A 16,814-nucleotide genomic window follows, 5' to 3' on the forward strand; every position below is an offset into this window, starting at 1 on the left:
CCATGACCTTCTGACTCAGAGGTGAGAATGCTACCACTCAGATCATGCTGATACTCTTAAGATACGCAGTTCAAATACACAAATCTTTGAAAATTAATGGGAGGACAAGTTGATAAAACTGTAAAAATAGGTAAGGGCTCCTAGGTTTTATAAATAGGGAAAGTGATGGGAAAAGCAAAGAGGGAAATCTAAACCTGTACAAGTCAATGATTCGGCTGCAGAAGGTTATTGTGCCCAGTTTTGGGCGCCTTACTTTAGAAAGGATGTTAAGGCCATGGAGAATATGGAGAACAGATTCACTGTGATGATCCCAGGGATGAGAGGATTCAGTTGAGGAAACACTAGAGAAACTGGGATATTTTTCACTATAGCAGAAAAGGTTAGGAATAGAACTGATGTAAGTGTTCAAAATTACAAGAGGTTTTGATAAAGTAAATCAGGAGGAACTATTTCCACTGGTCAGTGAGTCGGTAATTAAAGGGCATAAATTTATCATAACCAAAAGAGCAAAGGGAGAGGTTAAGAGAAATGTTTATGCAAGGGGTTGTTAGGACACGGAATGGTGGAAGCAGAATCAAGAATAGCTTTTAAAAGGGAAGTGGATAAATATTTACCAAAGAAAAATTTTGAAAGGTATAAGGAAAGAACAGCAGAATAGGATGAAGTTGAGAGCTCCTCCAGAGAGTTAACAATGCTGAATGTCCTTTTGTGCAATAAAACTATGATATAAAAGATGCAATAAACACAGAAAAAAAGGGGTAACTAGAATGCAACAGTAATTCCACTCATGAGGAAGATTTTAAATTGTAACTCTCTCTCAGTAATAAAACTGTCAGGATTTTCTCACTTGTGTAATAAATACTGTTTCCACAGCTGCTGTGAAAGACACGAAGGCATTGCAACTTCACAAAAACAAATCCCAGTAATACATTCTCACAGGAATATTCAACACAGCTTTCACAAATTTAATCTCTTCCAGCATCCCTACTGTTTAAAGGGAAGATTTGCACACAAACGGCAAGAACAGAAGTGAAAAAATGTAAAGTGAGCGTTATGTGTAGAGGGTAGCGTAACGAAGATAAGGTACTGTTTAACCAAGGTATGTAACCGTGTCTGACTAATCTGATTTAGTTCTTCGATGAAGTAACAGAGAGGGTTGATGAAGGTAGTGCAGTAGATCTTGTATATATAGATTTTCAAAAGGCATTTGATAATGAGCTACATTACAGACTTATTCGGAAAATAGAAGCACATGGGATTAAAGTGACTGTGGTAACTTGGGTACGTAATTGGCTGAGGGACAGGAGGCAGAGAGTAGTGGTGAAAGGATGTTTTTCTGACTGGACAGAAGCATGCAGTGGGGTCCCCCAGGGATCGGTATTAGGACCATTGCTTTCCTTGTTATATATAAATGACCTGGATTTAGATAAAGGAAGGACAATTTCGAAGTTTGCAGATGATACAAAACTTGGCAACATAGTAAATCGTGAAGAGGATAGTAGCAGACTTCAGGAGGACATAGACAAACTGGTGAAATGGGCAGACACATGGCAGGTACAATTTAATGCGGATATGTGTGAAGTGATGCACTTTGGGAGGAACAACATGGAGAGGCAGTATAATCTAAATGGTGCTATTATGAGGAGGATGCAAGAGCAGAGGGACCTGGAGATGCATGTTTACAAATCTTTGAAGGCAGCAGGGTAAGTTGATAAGGCGGTTAAGAAATGGGATACTTGGCTTTGTAAATAGAGGCAATGAATTCAAAAACAAGGAAGTCATGCTAAACCTTTACAAATCACTGGTTAGGCCTCAGCTGAAGTATTGTCTACAATTCTGGGTACCTTAGGAAGGATGTCACGGCCTTTTAGAGAGGGTACAGGGGAGATTTACCAGGATGATACCAGGGATGAAGGACTTCAGTTATGTGGAGAGACTGGAGAAACTGGGATTGTTCTCCTTAGAGCAGAGAAGGTTAAGAGGAGACCTAGTAGAGGTATTTAAAATGATGAGGGGTTTTGATAGGTCAATTAGGGTCGGTAACCAGAGATCATAGATTTAAAATAATTGGCAAAAGAACTAGAGGGGAAATGTAGAACTTTTTTTTCACGCAGAGGGTTGTTAAGATCTGGAACACACTCCCTGAAAGGATGGTGGAAGCAGATTCCATAGGAACTTTCAAAAGACAATTAGACATGAACTTGAAGAGGACTAATTTGAAGGAGAGGGGGGAAAAAGCTGGGGTGTGGGTCTACACTGAATAGCTCTTTCAAAGAGACGGCACACGCAAAATGGGGCGAATGGCCTCCTGTGCTGTAAGATTCTATGATTCTAAGCTATGAATACATTGGCTACACGAGTTTTATTCATTCACAGCAATAATCCAGGCCTTGTTCAGCTGAACACTGCGTTTCAGAAACAATTTATTCAAACTTTCTGTAAAAGGTAAATTTGAAAGAGGAGTGCATGCAGCTCCTAGCGACAGAATATCAGTTCAGTGCCCAGCCCCGAACACCTCTGTACTATCACACTCCTGCATCGTGTCCTTACCTGAAACCCATGTTTTCCCCTCCACCATGTGGTATCTTCTTTGGGAGGCATGTCAATAACAGACACTATATCTCCAACCTAGAAAGCAGAGCAGAATCAAGGCTTCAGTCAACTGTCTCACCGCTTCCCCTGGCTCAGGAGTACGCTAGTGAGCTCCCAGCAAACAAAGTCTCTTCACACCGACACGTATGTGCGATGGAGCCAGTCAAAAAACAAAGACAAGGAAAGTCAAACACATCTACACAACTGTGACAAATCCCACTCTCAGGACATGGTACAAAACTCCTGCTATGTTAGCTGCACACGGCACAAGAATTGTGATCAGTCATGGAGTATATACTACATAGTGTAAGGGAATCACAAGGGTCTGAAGGGTGTCTGCAGCCAGTGCAGCCAAAGCAGTTTCCTTTCTTTGCCATCCGGTTTGAGACAGGCAGTCCAGAGCACGGTGATGCACAGGTGGCCAGCTTGAATTAGACAGTGTTTTTATAATGCTGCTGTGTTGTCAGTGGCAGGTCCCAGTATTCCCAATACCAGCAGTGTGTGAGAGTAAAAGGAAGCAAGTTCCACACCTTGGACATCATCCAGCAACTGACCTTCCACAGGTCTCCAAATGGTCATCAGAGGCATGGAAAATGAAGGCCCTCCCCACTCTCAAACAGGTCCAGAAGGAATTGGCAGGGGGTTGGTAATTGAAAAAGGGCAGAGTGGCACTTGCAGTTCATGGATCGCTGATTCAGCACTAATATGCCAGAACCCCATCGATATATAAAACTGTTAAAATATATCCACAGCCTGGTGTTCAATTAAATTGTGCATATCGGGGGATAAAGATAACTAAAAACGGCCCCTTGCAGTTATCTCTACAATTTGCATTGTTCTATCATGTCAAACTCTCGATGCTGTAAAGAAAGCCTATTTCTCCAGCCAACTTTAGCAGAATATAGTTAAATGGTTGAATGGCTACTAGTTGGCACGCTGACTCCATACCAAACAGATGGCAGACAGATCTAAGAAATTCTGCACGAGGTCTCTGAGTCCACACTCATGCCTGTAAATACAATTTGGTTGCGAATGGTTGCACTACATGAGCCTCAGGCACAGGAGTCAGCAGCTGCTCTACCAGGATGGACTCGCGATTCTCCAGTCACTGATTGGCCCAAATGGGAACCTAAAACCCTGCAAAAATCATTGGATGTTTGAAAGAAGAAATATCCAGCTGGGACTTTTAGTATGAGTTTGTTAATCTGATTGGATATTTCAAATCCAAAAAACCCAATAAATTTGGGGTTTTGGCTCCAGGGGCCCAGCTCTACCCTTCACAGCTGTATGAGTACAGTCCCCTGATGCTCAGTTGATAAAGGTAGTGTACAATCAAGTGAGCAAAGTCCCAGGTTCAATCCCAGTCTGTGCCGAGTCCACCAACCTCAGGCGAGGCAGCAGTAATACAAGGGGACCACTATCCACTCACACTTGCGCATATGTACACATCTATGGACAATGATAAAGGTAGGTGCAGGAATAGGCTTGGCTGTGATGCCCCCGACGGTTAACTAGCACTGTCAACGTTCACATATGAAAGAATGGCTAGTTGGGAGAGGTTAATTAAGGCACTCAGTGCCTGTGGAACTGTATCCTAGCATCAGTCAGCATCATCGGTGTTATAAACTGAATAGCCCGGTGGTGAAGGATGGAATACTAGAGCCTGGTCTTCAGTTGCTTCCAAGCCTTTATTCACAGAGTTCCACACAACACCCCACACTCTAGATCAGCTCTCTTATAAATGGATACAAGAGTGTTCTCAATTCATACGCACCACCTGAATACAATTAACACTAATTGACCACATGGATACAGTTAGCATTCAGGAGAAGAGGGGGGGGAAACTGAACGAGGAAATTTAAATACAAGAGAGTAATTACGCTATCTCTCATTCCTGTATTCTCTGGGCAGTCTGGTTTTGAGTTGTAATGAGATGGCAACTTACCTCGAAGGACAGCTCATCCGCAGCTTGGGCGATGTATCGTTTGATCACGTGCGCAGCAGCAATGGCGGGGACGTTGATGGAGGATTCTTCGTGCACCAGGAGATGGTTCCCTTTGTTATCTATCTGTGAGAAGATTCAGCACAGTCACTTGTAACACAGGCGAAGAGAAGGCTGTCCTCAGCACATGACCGTAAACTATCTAAATAAGACAACACTTCACTGAATGTACACACCATTCAGCCCAAATACACGAGAGCAGAGGTGCCCAAACAAGTGTTAGAGAGTCTTTCCATCAGAATCATGTCCATGAATCAGTTACCAATAGAATTCCCACAGCATATGGGAGCTAAGCCACTGGGTGGCATGGGCATGAAGGCCATAGGAACAGGATTAGGCCATTCAGCCCATCGAGCCTCGGCTGAACGGCCATTCAATGAGATCATGGTTGATCTGCATCCAAACTCCATCCACGCACCTTGGCTCCATATCCCTTAAAACCCTTGGCTAGCAAAAATCTATTGATCTCAGATTTAAAATTATTAATTGAGCTAGCATCTACTGCTTTTTGTGGGAGGGAGTTCCACATTTCTACCATCCTTTGCATGAAGAAATGTTTCCTAACTTCTCTCCTGAACGGCCTGATTTTAAGGTTATGTCCCCCTGTCCTAGACTCACCCACCAGTGGAAAAAAATTCTCTCTATCCAATTCATTCCAAAATCCTAAAAACCTCAGTCAAATCACCCTGTAACCTTTTATATTCCAGGGAATATAATTCTAGTTTGTATAATCTCTCCTCGTAATTTAGCCCTTGGAGCCTTGGTAACATTCTAGTGAATCTGGGCTGTACACATTCCAAGGCCAATACATCCTTTCTAAGGTGCGGTGCTCAGAACTGTACACGGTACTCCGGATGTGGTCTAACCAAGGCTTTGTATAGCTGCAGCAAAACTTCTTCCCCCTTTATATTCTAGCCCTCCAGCCAGAAGATCACAAGCCAATCCCAGTTTGTGCTGAGGTAACTGAGCTCAGCCAGGATAGTGGTGGATGTGCTCCAGGAGGCTTCAGAGCACCTGGGCCAAAGCTGGGATTCAAAACAAACTAAATCAGCCGTGTTTCCTGCTCCTGATGACTATCCAGTGACTCCTGATGTATGTGGATGTCGGGTGAGAACAGGATCGGGCTCGGCTGTGATACCTCCCACTCATTCTCCAAGCTCACATAAAAAGGGTAGCTGGGGAGCAAGATTCAGCATCTTCAGCACGAGAGAACAGGAAAGGAGCGAGAATGATAGGTGGGGGGAGAACGTATCTAGAAAGAGTGAAAACTAACAATCGTTTTACTCTGTTCAGTCCAATTGCTGAACTAATTTCAACAGCAAATGACAGTATGGTATGTTGGCCTTTATTGCAAGTATTATTTACTTTATTGGAGTACAAGGAGTAAGGAAGTCTTACTACAATTGTACAGGGCTTTGGTGAGACCTCACCTGGAGTATTGTGTGCAGCTTTGGTCCCCTTATCTAAGGAAGGATATACTTGCCCTAGAGATGGTGCAACGAAGGTTCACTAGATTAATTCCTGGGATGAGAGGGTTGTCCTATGAGGAACAATTGAGTAGAATGGTCTATACTCTCTGAAGATTAGAAGAATGAGAGATGATCTCATTGAAACATATAAGATTCTAAGAGGGCTTGACAGGGTAGATGCTGAAAGGATGTTTCCCCTGGCTGGAGAGTCTAGAACTAGGGGGCATGGTCGCAGGGTGTGGGGTCAGCCATTTAGGACTGAGATGAGGAGGAATTTCTTCATCCAGAGGATCGTGAATATTTACAATTCTCTACCCCAGAGGGCTGTGGATGCTGAGTCGTTGAGTATATGCAAGGCTGAGATCGATATATCTTTGGACTCTAGGGGAATCAAGGGATACGGGGATCGGGCAGGCAAATGGAGTTGAGGTCGTAGATCTGCCATGATCTTAATGAATGCGGAGCAAGCTTGAGGGGCCGTATGGCCTACTCCTGCTCCTATTCCTTATGTTTAAGGAACTGAATAATTAGTAAAAATACAGGAACAAAATGAGGTGCGATGCAGCACCAAGTGTGTTCACCAGTCTCCCTCAGTAATCCAACCAAGATCATTCCTCCAACACTCACTATCCAGGCAAAAACATTTTAGAAATCACACAAAAGGGACAGAGTAAACATTTATCAGAATTCCTTGTAACTACTGATTTTTATAAAAGGATCTCAGCAGCGGGAATTCCTCTTTAACAGGAGGCAAACTGCATCAATGCAGCATAACTCAACCCCATCAACAGAGTTAATTGGGGGCTTTGACGGGTTGAAGTGGAGACTAAGTTTCAGATCTCCGTGCATACTGCAGCTTTTGCACCCGTTCCGCATCCCACTCCTGCAGGCCTGAATCTTGCTTGGGTACAATTCTACAGGTGTCAGGCACCACTCTCTTATCTTGTTTAAATGTCCAAACTGTGTATGCACTTCTAGACAGTATCAACCATGGCTCAGTTGGTAACATTCTTGCCCGAGTCAGAAAAAGTTGTGGGTTCAAGTCCCACTCCAGCAACTTGAGCGCACAATCTAGGCTCACACTCCAGTGCAGTGCTGAGGGAGTGCTGCACTGTCAGAGGTGCCGTCTTTCGGATGAGAGGTTACGCCGAGGCCAGTCTACCCTCTCAGGTGGACGTATTGGCACTATTTCGAAGAGGAACAGCGGAGTTCTCCCCATTGTCCTGGCTAATATTTATCCTTCAACCAACATCATCTGGTCATTATCACATTGCTGTTTGTGGGAGCTTGCTGTAGGCAAATTGGCTGCCGTGTTTCCTACATTACAACAGTGACCACACTTCAGAAGTATTTCATTGGCTGTAAAGGGCTTTGGAACGTCCAGAGGTTGAGAATAGAAATGCAAGTTCTTTCTTTAGACAGTAAGTGTCAGCAGGCTATTCCTCCACTGATGGCATCACAGCGGAGCCCGATTCTGTCCTCACCTGGAATCCACATGTGTACGCACACATTTCCTAGGAGGGGTCACTGGGCAGCAATCAGGAACAGGAATCCTTGCTGACTTCCTCCTTCCTAAACCAAGCACAATGAGGCCCAAGCACCATCAGGGCTGGAATCAGCTGGGAAGACACTGAACCCTTGCTCTAGCTTATGGCTGAGGCCAACTTCAGCACCTGGTGGAGATCAACTAATTCAGCAGAAACCAGGATTAGCCTGGAGCCTGCTCACTGTGCTTTTCACTGAACTATTGTGAAGGTGGCTTTCCGATTCAGCCATGAATCACACACCAGACTGACACTGGGTAAGGAACTCCCATCCCAAGCTCACTGGAAAGGTACCACAGAGTTTACATTCTGGTGACATGTGTTACCTGGAAGTTAAATTAAATCAGTGGTTTTCTATTTTAAGGACAAACACATGGATGGCATTGAAGGATCTGATTGAAGGCACTGATCCACTGGGACAAGCAGTTTAATTATTACACATTAGCATTCACAAAACAAATGGGTCAAGGCCACTCATACTTATTGCCAGAATCATTAATTTGTAATTTTTCTGAACAGTACCTGGAGCTCAAAATATCACAGAAAATGCAGCCAAAACATTTGCCACCAGTCTAGCGAAATCCCACAGTATTCAGCGAAGCCTCCTGCATTAATAGCCCAGGCCACCCTGCTTGCTTATTTAAAGGAGGTACGGGTCAAATAGCTGCTAGTATTCTACAATGACTACAGAGGCATTTTTAATGAAAATCTGTTGAGTGCTGCGCTGTTTCATGCTGCTCTGAAGCCAGCAATGTGCGGCATTACACCATAGGGGGCAAAAACAGAGTACATACCTCCATCCATGTGAGAGCGGGCCCACAGTTGATCTTGTTATCAGCTATGACAGTGAGCCTGGCAAGATACGCCATCAGCATCTGGGTGATGGTCTGTGAAAGAACAACAATGGCAGATTGTTAAAGCAGACACTCCTGAAACGCAGGCTGGCAAACTGCTCCCAAACGTTAGAAAGGCAAAGAGAGATGGCTAAATCCATCTCCCTGCACCCAGCTGGCAAAGAGGAAGAGAGATGGCTAAACCCGGGAAAGCTAAGTTTAGCAATTGGGAAATACGAAGATGGGTTCTCTCCTCTCTCAAACATTATAGATTATAAAAAAGGATCTTTCAGAAAGCTGCTACTGGATGTTTCTCCACTCTTGGAATGGACTTCAGCATTCGTTAAACGTAATGCATTCTCTAAATATATTAGGGCAGGCCCATCACCAATGCTAGAGAAAAGAGGACTCGAAGGAACTATAAGACAGGAACCGGGAGCACGGATCGGAGCAAAAGCAGTAATTACAGGCGCAGGTCAGAGGTGGGGCAGTAATTACAGGCGCAGGTCAGAGATGGGGCAGTAATTACAGGCACAGGTCAGAGGTGGGGCAGCAATTAAAGGCATAGATCAGAGGTAGGGCAGTAATTACAGGTACAAGTCAGAGGTGGGGCGGTAATTACAGGCACAGGTCAGAGGTGGGGCAGTAATTACAGGCACAGGTCAGAGGTGGGGCAGTAATTACAGGCACAGGTCAGAGGTGGGGCAGTAATTACAGGTACAAGTCAGAGATGGGGCAGTAATTACAGGCACAGGTCAGAGGTGGGGCAGTAATTACAGGCACAGGTCAGAGGTGGGGCAGTAATTGCAGGCACAGGTCGTAGATGGGGCAGTAATTACAGGCACAGGTCAGAGGTGGGGCAGTAATTACAGGCACAGGTCGGAGATGGGGCAGTAATTACAGGTACAAGTCAGAGGTGGGGCAGTAATTACAGGCACAGGTCAGAGATGGGGCAGTAATTACAGGCACAGGTCAGAGATGGGGCAGTAATTACAGGTACAGGTCAGGGGTGGGGCAGTAATTACTGGCACAGATCGGAGCTAGGGCAGTAATTACAGGCACAGATCGGAGCTAGGGCAGTAATTACAAGCACACATCGGAGCTAGGGCAGTAATTACAAGCACACATCGGAGCTAGGGCAGTAATTACTGGCAAAGGTAGGGTTGTAATCATAAGCACAGATCGAAAGTAGGGCTATAATTACAGGCACATATCGGAGCTAGGGCAGTAATTACAAGCACAGATCGGAGCTAGGGCAGTAATTACAAGCACAGATCAGAGCTAGGGCAGTAATTACAGGCACAGGTCAGAGGTAGGGCAGTAATTACAGGCACAGGTCAGAGGTGGGCAGTAATTACAGGTACAAGTCTGAGGTGGGGCAGTAATTACAGGCACAGGTCAGAGGTGGGGCAGTAATTACAGGCACAGGTCAGAGGTGGCCAGTAATTACAGGTACAAGTCAGAGGTGGGGCAGTAATTACAGGCACAGGTCAGAGGTGGGCAGTAATTACAGGTACAAGTCAGAGGTGGGGCAGTAATTACAGGTACAGGTCAGAGGTGGGGCAGTAATTACAGGTACAGGTCAGAGGTGGGGCAGTAATTACAGGTACAGGTCAGAGGTGGGGCAGTAATTACAGGTGCAGGGGTAGAGTTTCCGCTGGATTGCGCTGGCTTTATGAGTGCAAAACATCGCGGATTTCAATTTAAACTTGGCGTAAATTATGTCCAGTCTAACTTGAGTCTTCACGATCTTTAATGCTGGCTTAAAATCATTGCGCTGAAGCCGGCCCCGCCCACAAAACTGACCACGCCCCTCGATCGAAATAACAAGGATGGCGAGTTTCCGCCGATTGCGGCCGTTCGAGGAGGGTCTTCAAATTAAAATAGTTTTCTTAGGCGCACAGGCACTAGTAGGCACATTTTTACATATTAAAAATATTTAATTTACTAAGAAACTGACTAGTACGCCAATCAAACTATTAAATGGGTCAGTGTAGTTTTCTGAAGTAATTTTCAGTGATTTTAAATCAGGTTATTCACAGCTGGAGGACTGGACACTCTGATTAAAATTACTTCTTTTTTGCGTGAATCCCATTTTCAGCTATATTAATAAAACTGCACCAGGTTACCACTCTTCAATATATCAATGAATATTTTTTATTGCAAAGAAAAAAAATCGATTACGCTCTGTTAAGCTAGAGGGAAGATTTTATGTTTGTGATTATGCAACTTGCGCCCAATTGCTGATTGCACCCAAAGCGTAAACTCTAGGATCATAGAATCGTTCCAGCACAGGAGGCGGCCATTCAGCCCATCGAGCCTGTGCTGACTCTTTGTAACAATTAGTCCCATTTCCCCACACTTTTCCCACAGCCCTGCAAATTTTTTCCCTTCAAATATTTTTCCAATTCCTTTTTGAAAGCCACAATTGAATCTGCTTCCACCATCCTTTCAGGCAGTGCATTCCAGATCATAACTACTCACTGCATAAAAGTTTTTCCCCACATCGCCTTTGGTTCTTTTGCCAATCACCTTAAATCTGTGTCCTCTGGTTCTCAATTCTTCAGCCAATGGAAACAGTTTCTCTTTATTTACTTTATCTACAACCATCATGATTTTGAACAATTCTATCAAATCAAATCTACTCCACAGATTGGAGCTAGGGCAGTAATTACAGGCACAGATCGGAGCTACGGCAGTAATTACAGGCACAGATCGGAGCTAGGGCAGTAATTACAGGCACAGATTGGAGCTGGGACAGTTATTACAGGCAGAGATTGGAGCTAGGACAGTTATTACAGGCACAGATCAGAGCTAGGACAGTTATTGCAGGCACAGATCAGAGCTAGGGCAGTAATTACAGGCACAGATCGGAGCTAGGGCAGTAATTACAGGCACAGATCGGAGCTAGGGCAGTAATTACAGGCACAGATCAGAGCTAGGGCAGTAATTACTGGCACCGATCGGAGCTAGGGCAGTAATTACTGGCACCGATCGGAGCTAGGGCAGTAATTACTGGCACCGATCGGAGCTAGGGCAGTAATTACTGGCACCGATCGGAGCTAGGGCAGTAATTACTGGCACCGATCGGAGCTAGGGCAGTAATTACAGGCACAGATCAGAGCTAGGGCAGTTATTTACTGGCACCGATCAAAGGTAGGGTTGTAATCATAAGCACAGATCGGAGGTAGGGCTATAATTACAGGCACAGGTTGGAGGTAGGGCAGCAATTAAAGGCACAGATCGGCAGTAATGCAGTAATTACAGGCACAGATCGGAGGTGGGGCAGGGATTACAGGCACAGATCGGAGGTGGGGCAGGGATTACAGGCACAGATCGGAGGTGGGGCAGGGATTACAGGCACAGATCGGAGGTGGGGCAGGGATTACAGGCACAGATCGGAGGTGGGGCAGGGATTACAGGCACAGATCGGAGGTGGGGCAGGGATTACAGGCACCGATGGGAGGAAGGGCAGTAACTGCAGGAACAAGCTAGACATAGGAGTAGAACAGTACAGCCCTGATTCTGCTATCTGCACTCACACCCAGCAAAACTCCAGCTTTGTATACTTTAAAGACTGAACTTGCACCCTAGCTCACAAGAGCCCTGCACTCCTTCCCCACTACAGTAGATTAACGGTTATGATATAGTTGCGATTACGGAGACTGGCTGCAGGGTGACCAAGGATGGGAACTGAACATCCAAGGGTATTCAATATTTAGGAAGGACAGGCAAAAAGGGAAAGGAGGTGGGGTAGCGTTGTTAGTAAAGGAGGAAATCAATGCAATAGGGAGGAAGGATATTGCCTCGGAAAATCACAATGTGGAATCTGTATGGGTGGAGCTAAGAAACACCAAGGGACAGAAAACATTGGTGGGGGTTGTCTCTAGGCCCCCAAACAGTAGTGGAGATGTAGGGGAGGGCATTAAACAGGAAATTAGAGACGCATGCAAGAAGGGTACAACTATAATCATGGTTGACTTTAATCTACATATAGATTGCTCAAACTAAATTAGCAATAATACTGTGGGGGAGGAATTCCTGGAGTGTTTACGTGATGGTTTTCTAGACCAATACATTGAGGAACTAACTAGAGAACAAGCGATCCTAGACTGGGTATTGTGCAATGAGAAAAGGATTAATTAACAATCTTGTTGTGCGGGTCCCTTAGGGAAGAGCGACCATAACATGATAGAATTCCTCATTAAGATGGAGAGTGAAGCAGTTGAATCCGAAACTAGGGTCCTGAATCTAAATATAGGAAATTACGAAAGTATGAGGTGTGAGTTGGCTATGATAGATTGGGGAACTTTACTAAAAGGGATGACGGTGGATAGGCAATGGCTAATATTTAAAGAACGCGTGCAGGAATTACAACAATTATTCATTCCTGTCTGGCGCAAAAATAAAACAGGAAAGGTGGCTCAACCGTGGCTTACAAAAGAAATTAGGGATAGTATTAGATCCAAAGAGGAGACAGATAAAATTGCCAGAAAAAGCGGCAAGCCTGAGGATTGGGAGCAGTTTAGAATTCAGTAAAGAAGAACAAAGAGATTGATTAAGAGAGGAAAAATAGAGTATGAGAGTAAACTAGCAGGGAATATAAAAACTGACTGTAAAAGCTTCTATAAATATGTCAAGAGAAAAAGATTAGTGAAGACAAATGTAAGTCCCCTACAGTCAGAAATGGGGGAAATTATAATGGGGAACAAAGAAATGGCAGAACAATTAAACACATACTTTGGTTCTGTCTTCACAAAGGAGGACACAAATAACCTCCCAGAAATGTTAGGGAACCAAGGGTCCAGTGAGAGGGAGGAACTGAAGGAAATCAGTATTAGTAAAAAAAGTGCTAGGGAAATTAATGGGGCTAAAGGCTGACAAATCCCCAGGGCCTGATAATCTACATCCCAAAGTACTAAAGGAAGTGGCCCTGGAAATAGTGGATGCATTGGTGATCATCTTCCAAAATTCTATAGACTCTGGAACAGTTCCTACAGATTGGAGGGTGGCAAATATAATCCCACTATTTAAAAAAAGGAGGGAGAGAAAAAACAGGGAATTACAGATCAGTTAGCCTAACATCAGTAGTGGGGAAAATGCTAGAGTCTATTATAAAAGATGTGATAACAGAACACTTGGAAGGCATTAACGGGATTGGACAAAGTCAGCATGGATTTATGAAAGGGAAATCATGCTTAACAAATCTACTGGAGTTTTTTGAGAATGTAACTAGTAGAATAGATAGGGGAGAACCAGTGGATGTGGTGTATTTGGATTTTCAGAAGGCTTTTGATAAGGCCCCACACAAGAGGTTAGTGTGCAAAATTAAAGCACATGAGATTGGGGGGAATATACTGGCATGGATTGAGAATTGGTTGACAGACAGGAAACAGAGAGTAGGAATAAACGGGTCTTTTTCTGGGTGGCAGGCAGTGACTAGTGGGGTACCGCAGGGATCAGTGCTTGGGCCCCAGCTATTCACAATATACATCAATGATTTGGATGAGGGAACTAAATGTAACATTTCCAAGTTTGCAGACGACACAAAGCTGGGGTGGAATGTGAGCTGTGAGGAGGATGCAAAGAGGCTCCAATGTGATTTAGACAAGTTGGGTGAGTGGGCAAGAACATGGCAGATGCAGTATAATGTGGATAAATGTGATGTTATCCACTTTGGGTGTAAAAACAGAAAGACAGATTATCTGAATGGTGATAGATTGGGAAAAGGGGAGGTGCAACGAGACCTGGGTGTCCTTGTACACCAGTCGCTGAAAGTGAGCGTTCAGGTGCAGCAAGCAGTTAGGAAGGCGAATGGTATGTTGGCCTTCATTGCAAGAGGATGAGAGTACAGGAGCAGGGATGTCTTACTGCAGTTGTACGGGGCCTTGGTGAGACCACATCTGGAGTATTGTGTGCAGTTTTGGTCTCCTTATCTGAGGAAGGATGTCCTTGCCATGGAGGGAGCGCAACAAAGGTTTACCAGACTGATTCATGGGAATGGCAGGACTGACGTATGAGGAGAGATTGGGTCGACTCGGCCTATATTCACTAGAGTTTAGAAGAATGAGAGGTGATCTCATCGAAACATATAAAATTCTAACAGGACTAGACAGACTAGATGCAGGGAGGATGTTCCCAATGGCTGGGGAGTTCAGAACCAGGGGTCACAGTCTCAGGATACGGGGTATGCCATTTCGAACCGAGATGAGAAGAAATTTCTTCACTCAGAGGGTGGTGAACCTGTGGAATTCTCTTCCACAGAAGGCAGTGGAGGCCAATTCATTAAATATATTCAAGAAGGAGATAGATATATTTCTTAACGCTAAAGGGATCATGGGATATGGGGAAAAAGCGGGAACAGGGTACTGAGTTAGACGATCAGCCATGATCATTTTGAATGGCGGAGCAGGCCCGAAGGGCTGAATGGCCTACTCTTGCTCCTATTTTCTATGTTTCTATTGTGGCCTCCAGACCAGTCTTGAACTCTTGGATGGATGCGGCCTGGATGACTGATTATCGTACACATCCAAGGGAACACCTGCCCAAATGTAAATGCACAAACATTTGAAATCAAACTTAAAAATATACATCCGGTTACATCGAAACTACAGCACAGTAACAGACCATTTGGTCGAACCAGTCTATGCCGGCGTTTATGTTCCAAATAAGCCTCTTCCCTGCCTACTTTATCTAACCCTATCAGCATACCCTTCTATTCCTTTCTCCCTCATGAGCTTATCTAGCCTCCCCTTAAATCCATCTATGCTATTTGCCTCACCTGTGTTGTAGCGCATTCCACATTCTTACCACTCTGGATAAAAAAGTTTCTCCTGAATTCCCTATTAGATTTATTAGTGACTATTTTATATTTATGACCTCTGGTTTTGGGCACCCCCACAAGTAGAAACATTTTCTCTATTTCTACCCTATCATAGAATGGTTACAGCACAGGAGGAAGTCGTTCGGCCCATCGAGCCTGTGCTGCTCCAGTTAGTCCCATTCCCCTGCTCTTTCCCCGTAGCCCTGCAAATTTTGTCCCTTCAAGTATTATTTATTCAATTCCTTTTTGAAAGCCATGGTTGAATCTGCTTCCACCACCCTTTCAGGCAACGCATTCCAGATCATAACTACTCGCTGCATAAAAAAGTTTTTCCTCATGTCGCCTTTGGCTCGGCTCTTGTGCCAATCACCTTAAATCGGTCCTCTGGTTCTCGACCCTTCCGCCAATGGGAACAGTTTCTCTATTTACTTTATTTAAACCCTTCATAATTTTGAACACTTCTATCAAATCTCCTCTCAACCTTCTCTGCTCCAGGAGCAAAACCCCAGTTTTTCCAGTCTATCCATGTAACTGAAGTCACACATCCCTGGAACCATTCTAGTAAATCTTTTCTGCACCCTCTCTAAGGCCTTCACATCCTTCCTAAAGTGTGGTGCCCAGAATTGCACACAATACTCCAGTTGTGGCTGAACCAGTGTTTTATAAAGGTTCAACATAACTTCCTTGCTTTTGTACTCCATGCCTCTATTTATAAAGCCCAGGATTCCGTATGCTTTTTTAACTGCTTTCTCAACTTGTTCTGTCACCTTCAAAGATTTGTGCAAATAAACCCCAAGGTCTCCCTGTTCCTGCACCCCCTTTAGAATTGTACCATTTAGTTTATATTGCCTCTCCTCAATCTTCCTGCCAAAATGTATCACTTCGCACTTGTGTGTGTTAAATTTCGTCTGCCATTCCACCAGCCTATGGATATCCTCTTGAAGTCTCTCTCTATCCTCCTCACTGTTCACTACACTTCCAAGTTTTGTGTCGTCTGCAAATTTTGACATTGTGCCCCGTACTCCCAAGTCTAAGTCATTAATATGTCAAAAAAAAGCAGTGACCCCTGGGGAACACCAATGTACACCTTCCTCCAGTCCGAAAAACAACTGTTCACCACAACTCTGTTTCCTGTCACATAGCCAATTTCGTATCCATGCTGCCACTGCCAATTTTATTCCATGGGCTTCAACTTTGCTGACAAACCTATTATGTGGCACTTTTTCAAATGCCTTTTGAAAGTCCATATACACATCAACCCTCTCTGATACCTCATCAAAAAACTCAACCAAGTTAGTTAAACATGATTTGCCTTTCACAAATCCGTGCTGGCTTTCCATTATTAATCCACACTTGTCCAGAGACTATTAATTTTGTCTCGGATTATCATTGCTAAAAGCTTCCCTACCACCGAGGTCAAGCTGACTGGCCTATAGTTGCCGGGTTTATCTTTACACCCTTTTTTGAACAAGAGTGTAACATTTGCAGTTCTCCAATGCTATGGCACCACCCCCATTTCTATGGAGCATTGGAAGATTATGGCCCTTTCAT

General features: G+C 44.3%; 1 protein-coding gene across 5 annotated transcripts in view; it reads right to left on the bottom strand.

Moving 5' to 3' along the window:
* LOC137301557 (rho GTPase-activating protein 32-like) overlaps nucleotides 1-16,814 on the bottom strand; it is a 469,652-nt gene that overhangs the window by 108,148 nt on the left and 344,690 nt on the right. For all 5 annotated transcript variants that reach the window (XM_067971106.1, XM_067971109.1, XM_067971107.1 and 2 more), the window contains 3 exons: nucleotides 8,402-8,494; nucleotides 4,538-4,660; nucleotides 2,551-2,628 (listed from right to left, as the gene is read on the bottom strand). In XM_067971106.1, coding sequence (XP_067827207.1) covers nucleotides 2,551-2,628; nucleotides 4,538-4,660; nucleotides 8,402-8,494 — 294 coding nt within the window. The remainder of the gene's footprint in view (nucleotides 1-2,550; nucleotides 2,629-4,537; nucleotides 4,661-8,401; nucleotides 8,495-16,814) is intronic.

The sequence above is a fragment of the Heptranchias perlo genome, chromosome 33 (assembly GCF_035084215.1).
Source record: "Heptranchias perlo isolate sHepPer1 chromosome 33, sHepPer1.hap1, whole genome shotgun sequence".
In the NCBI taxonomy this organism is placed as follows: domain Eukaryota; kingdom Metazoa; phylum Chordata; class Chondrichthyes; order Hexanchiformes; family Hexanchidae; genus Heptranchias; species Heptranchias perlo.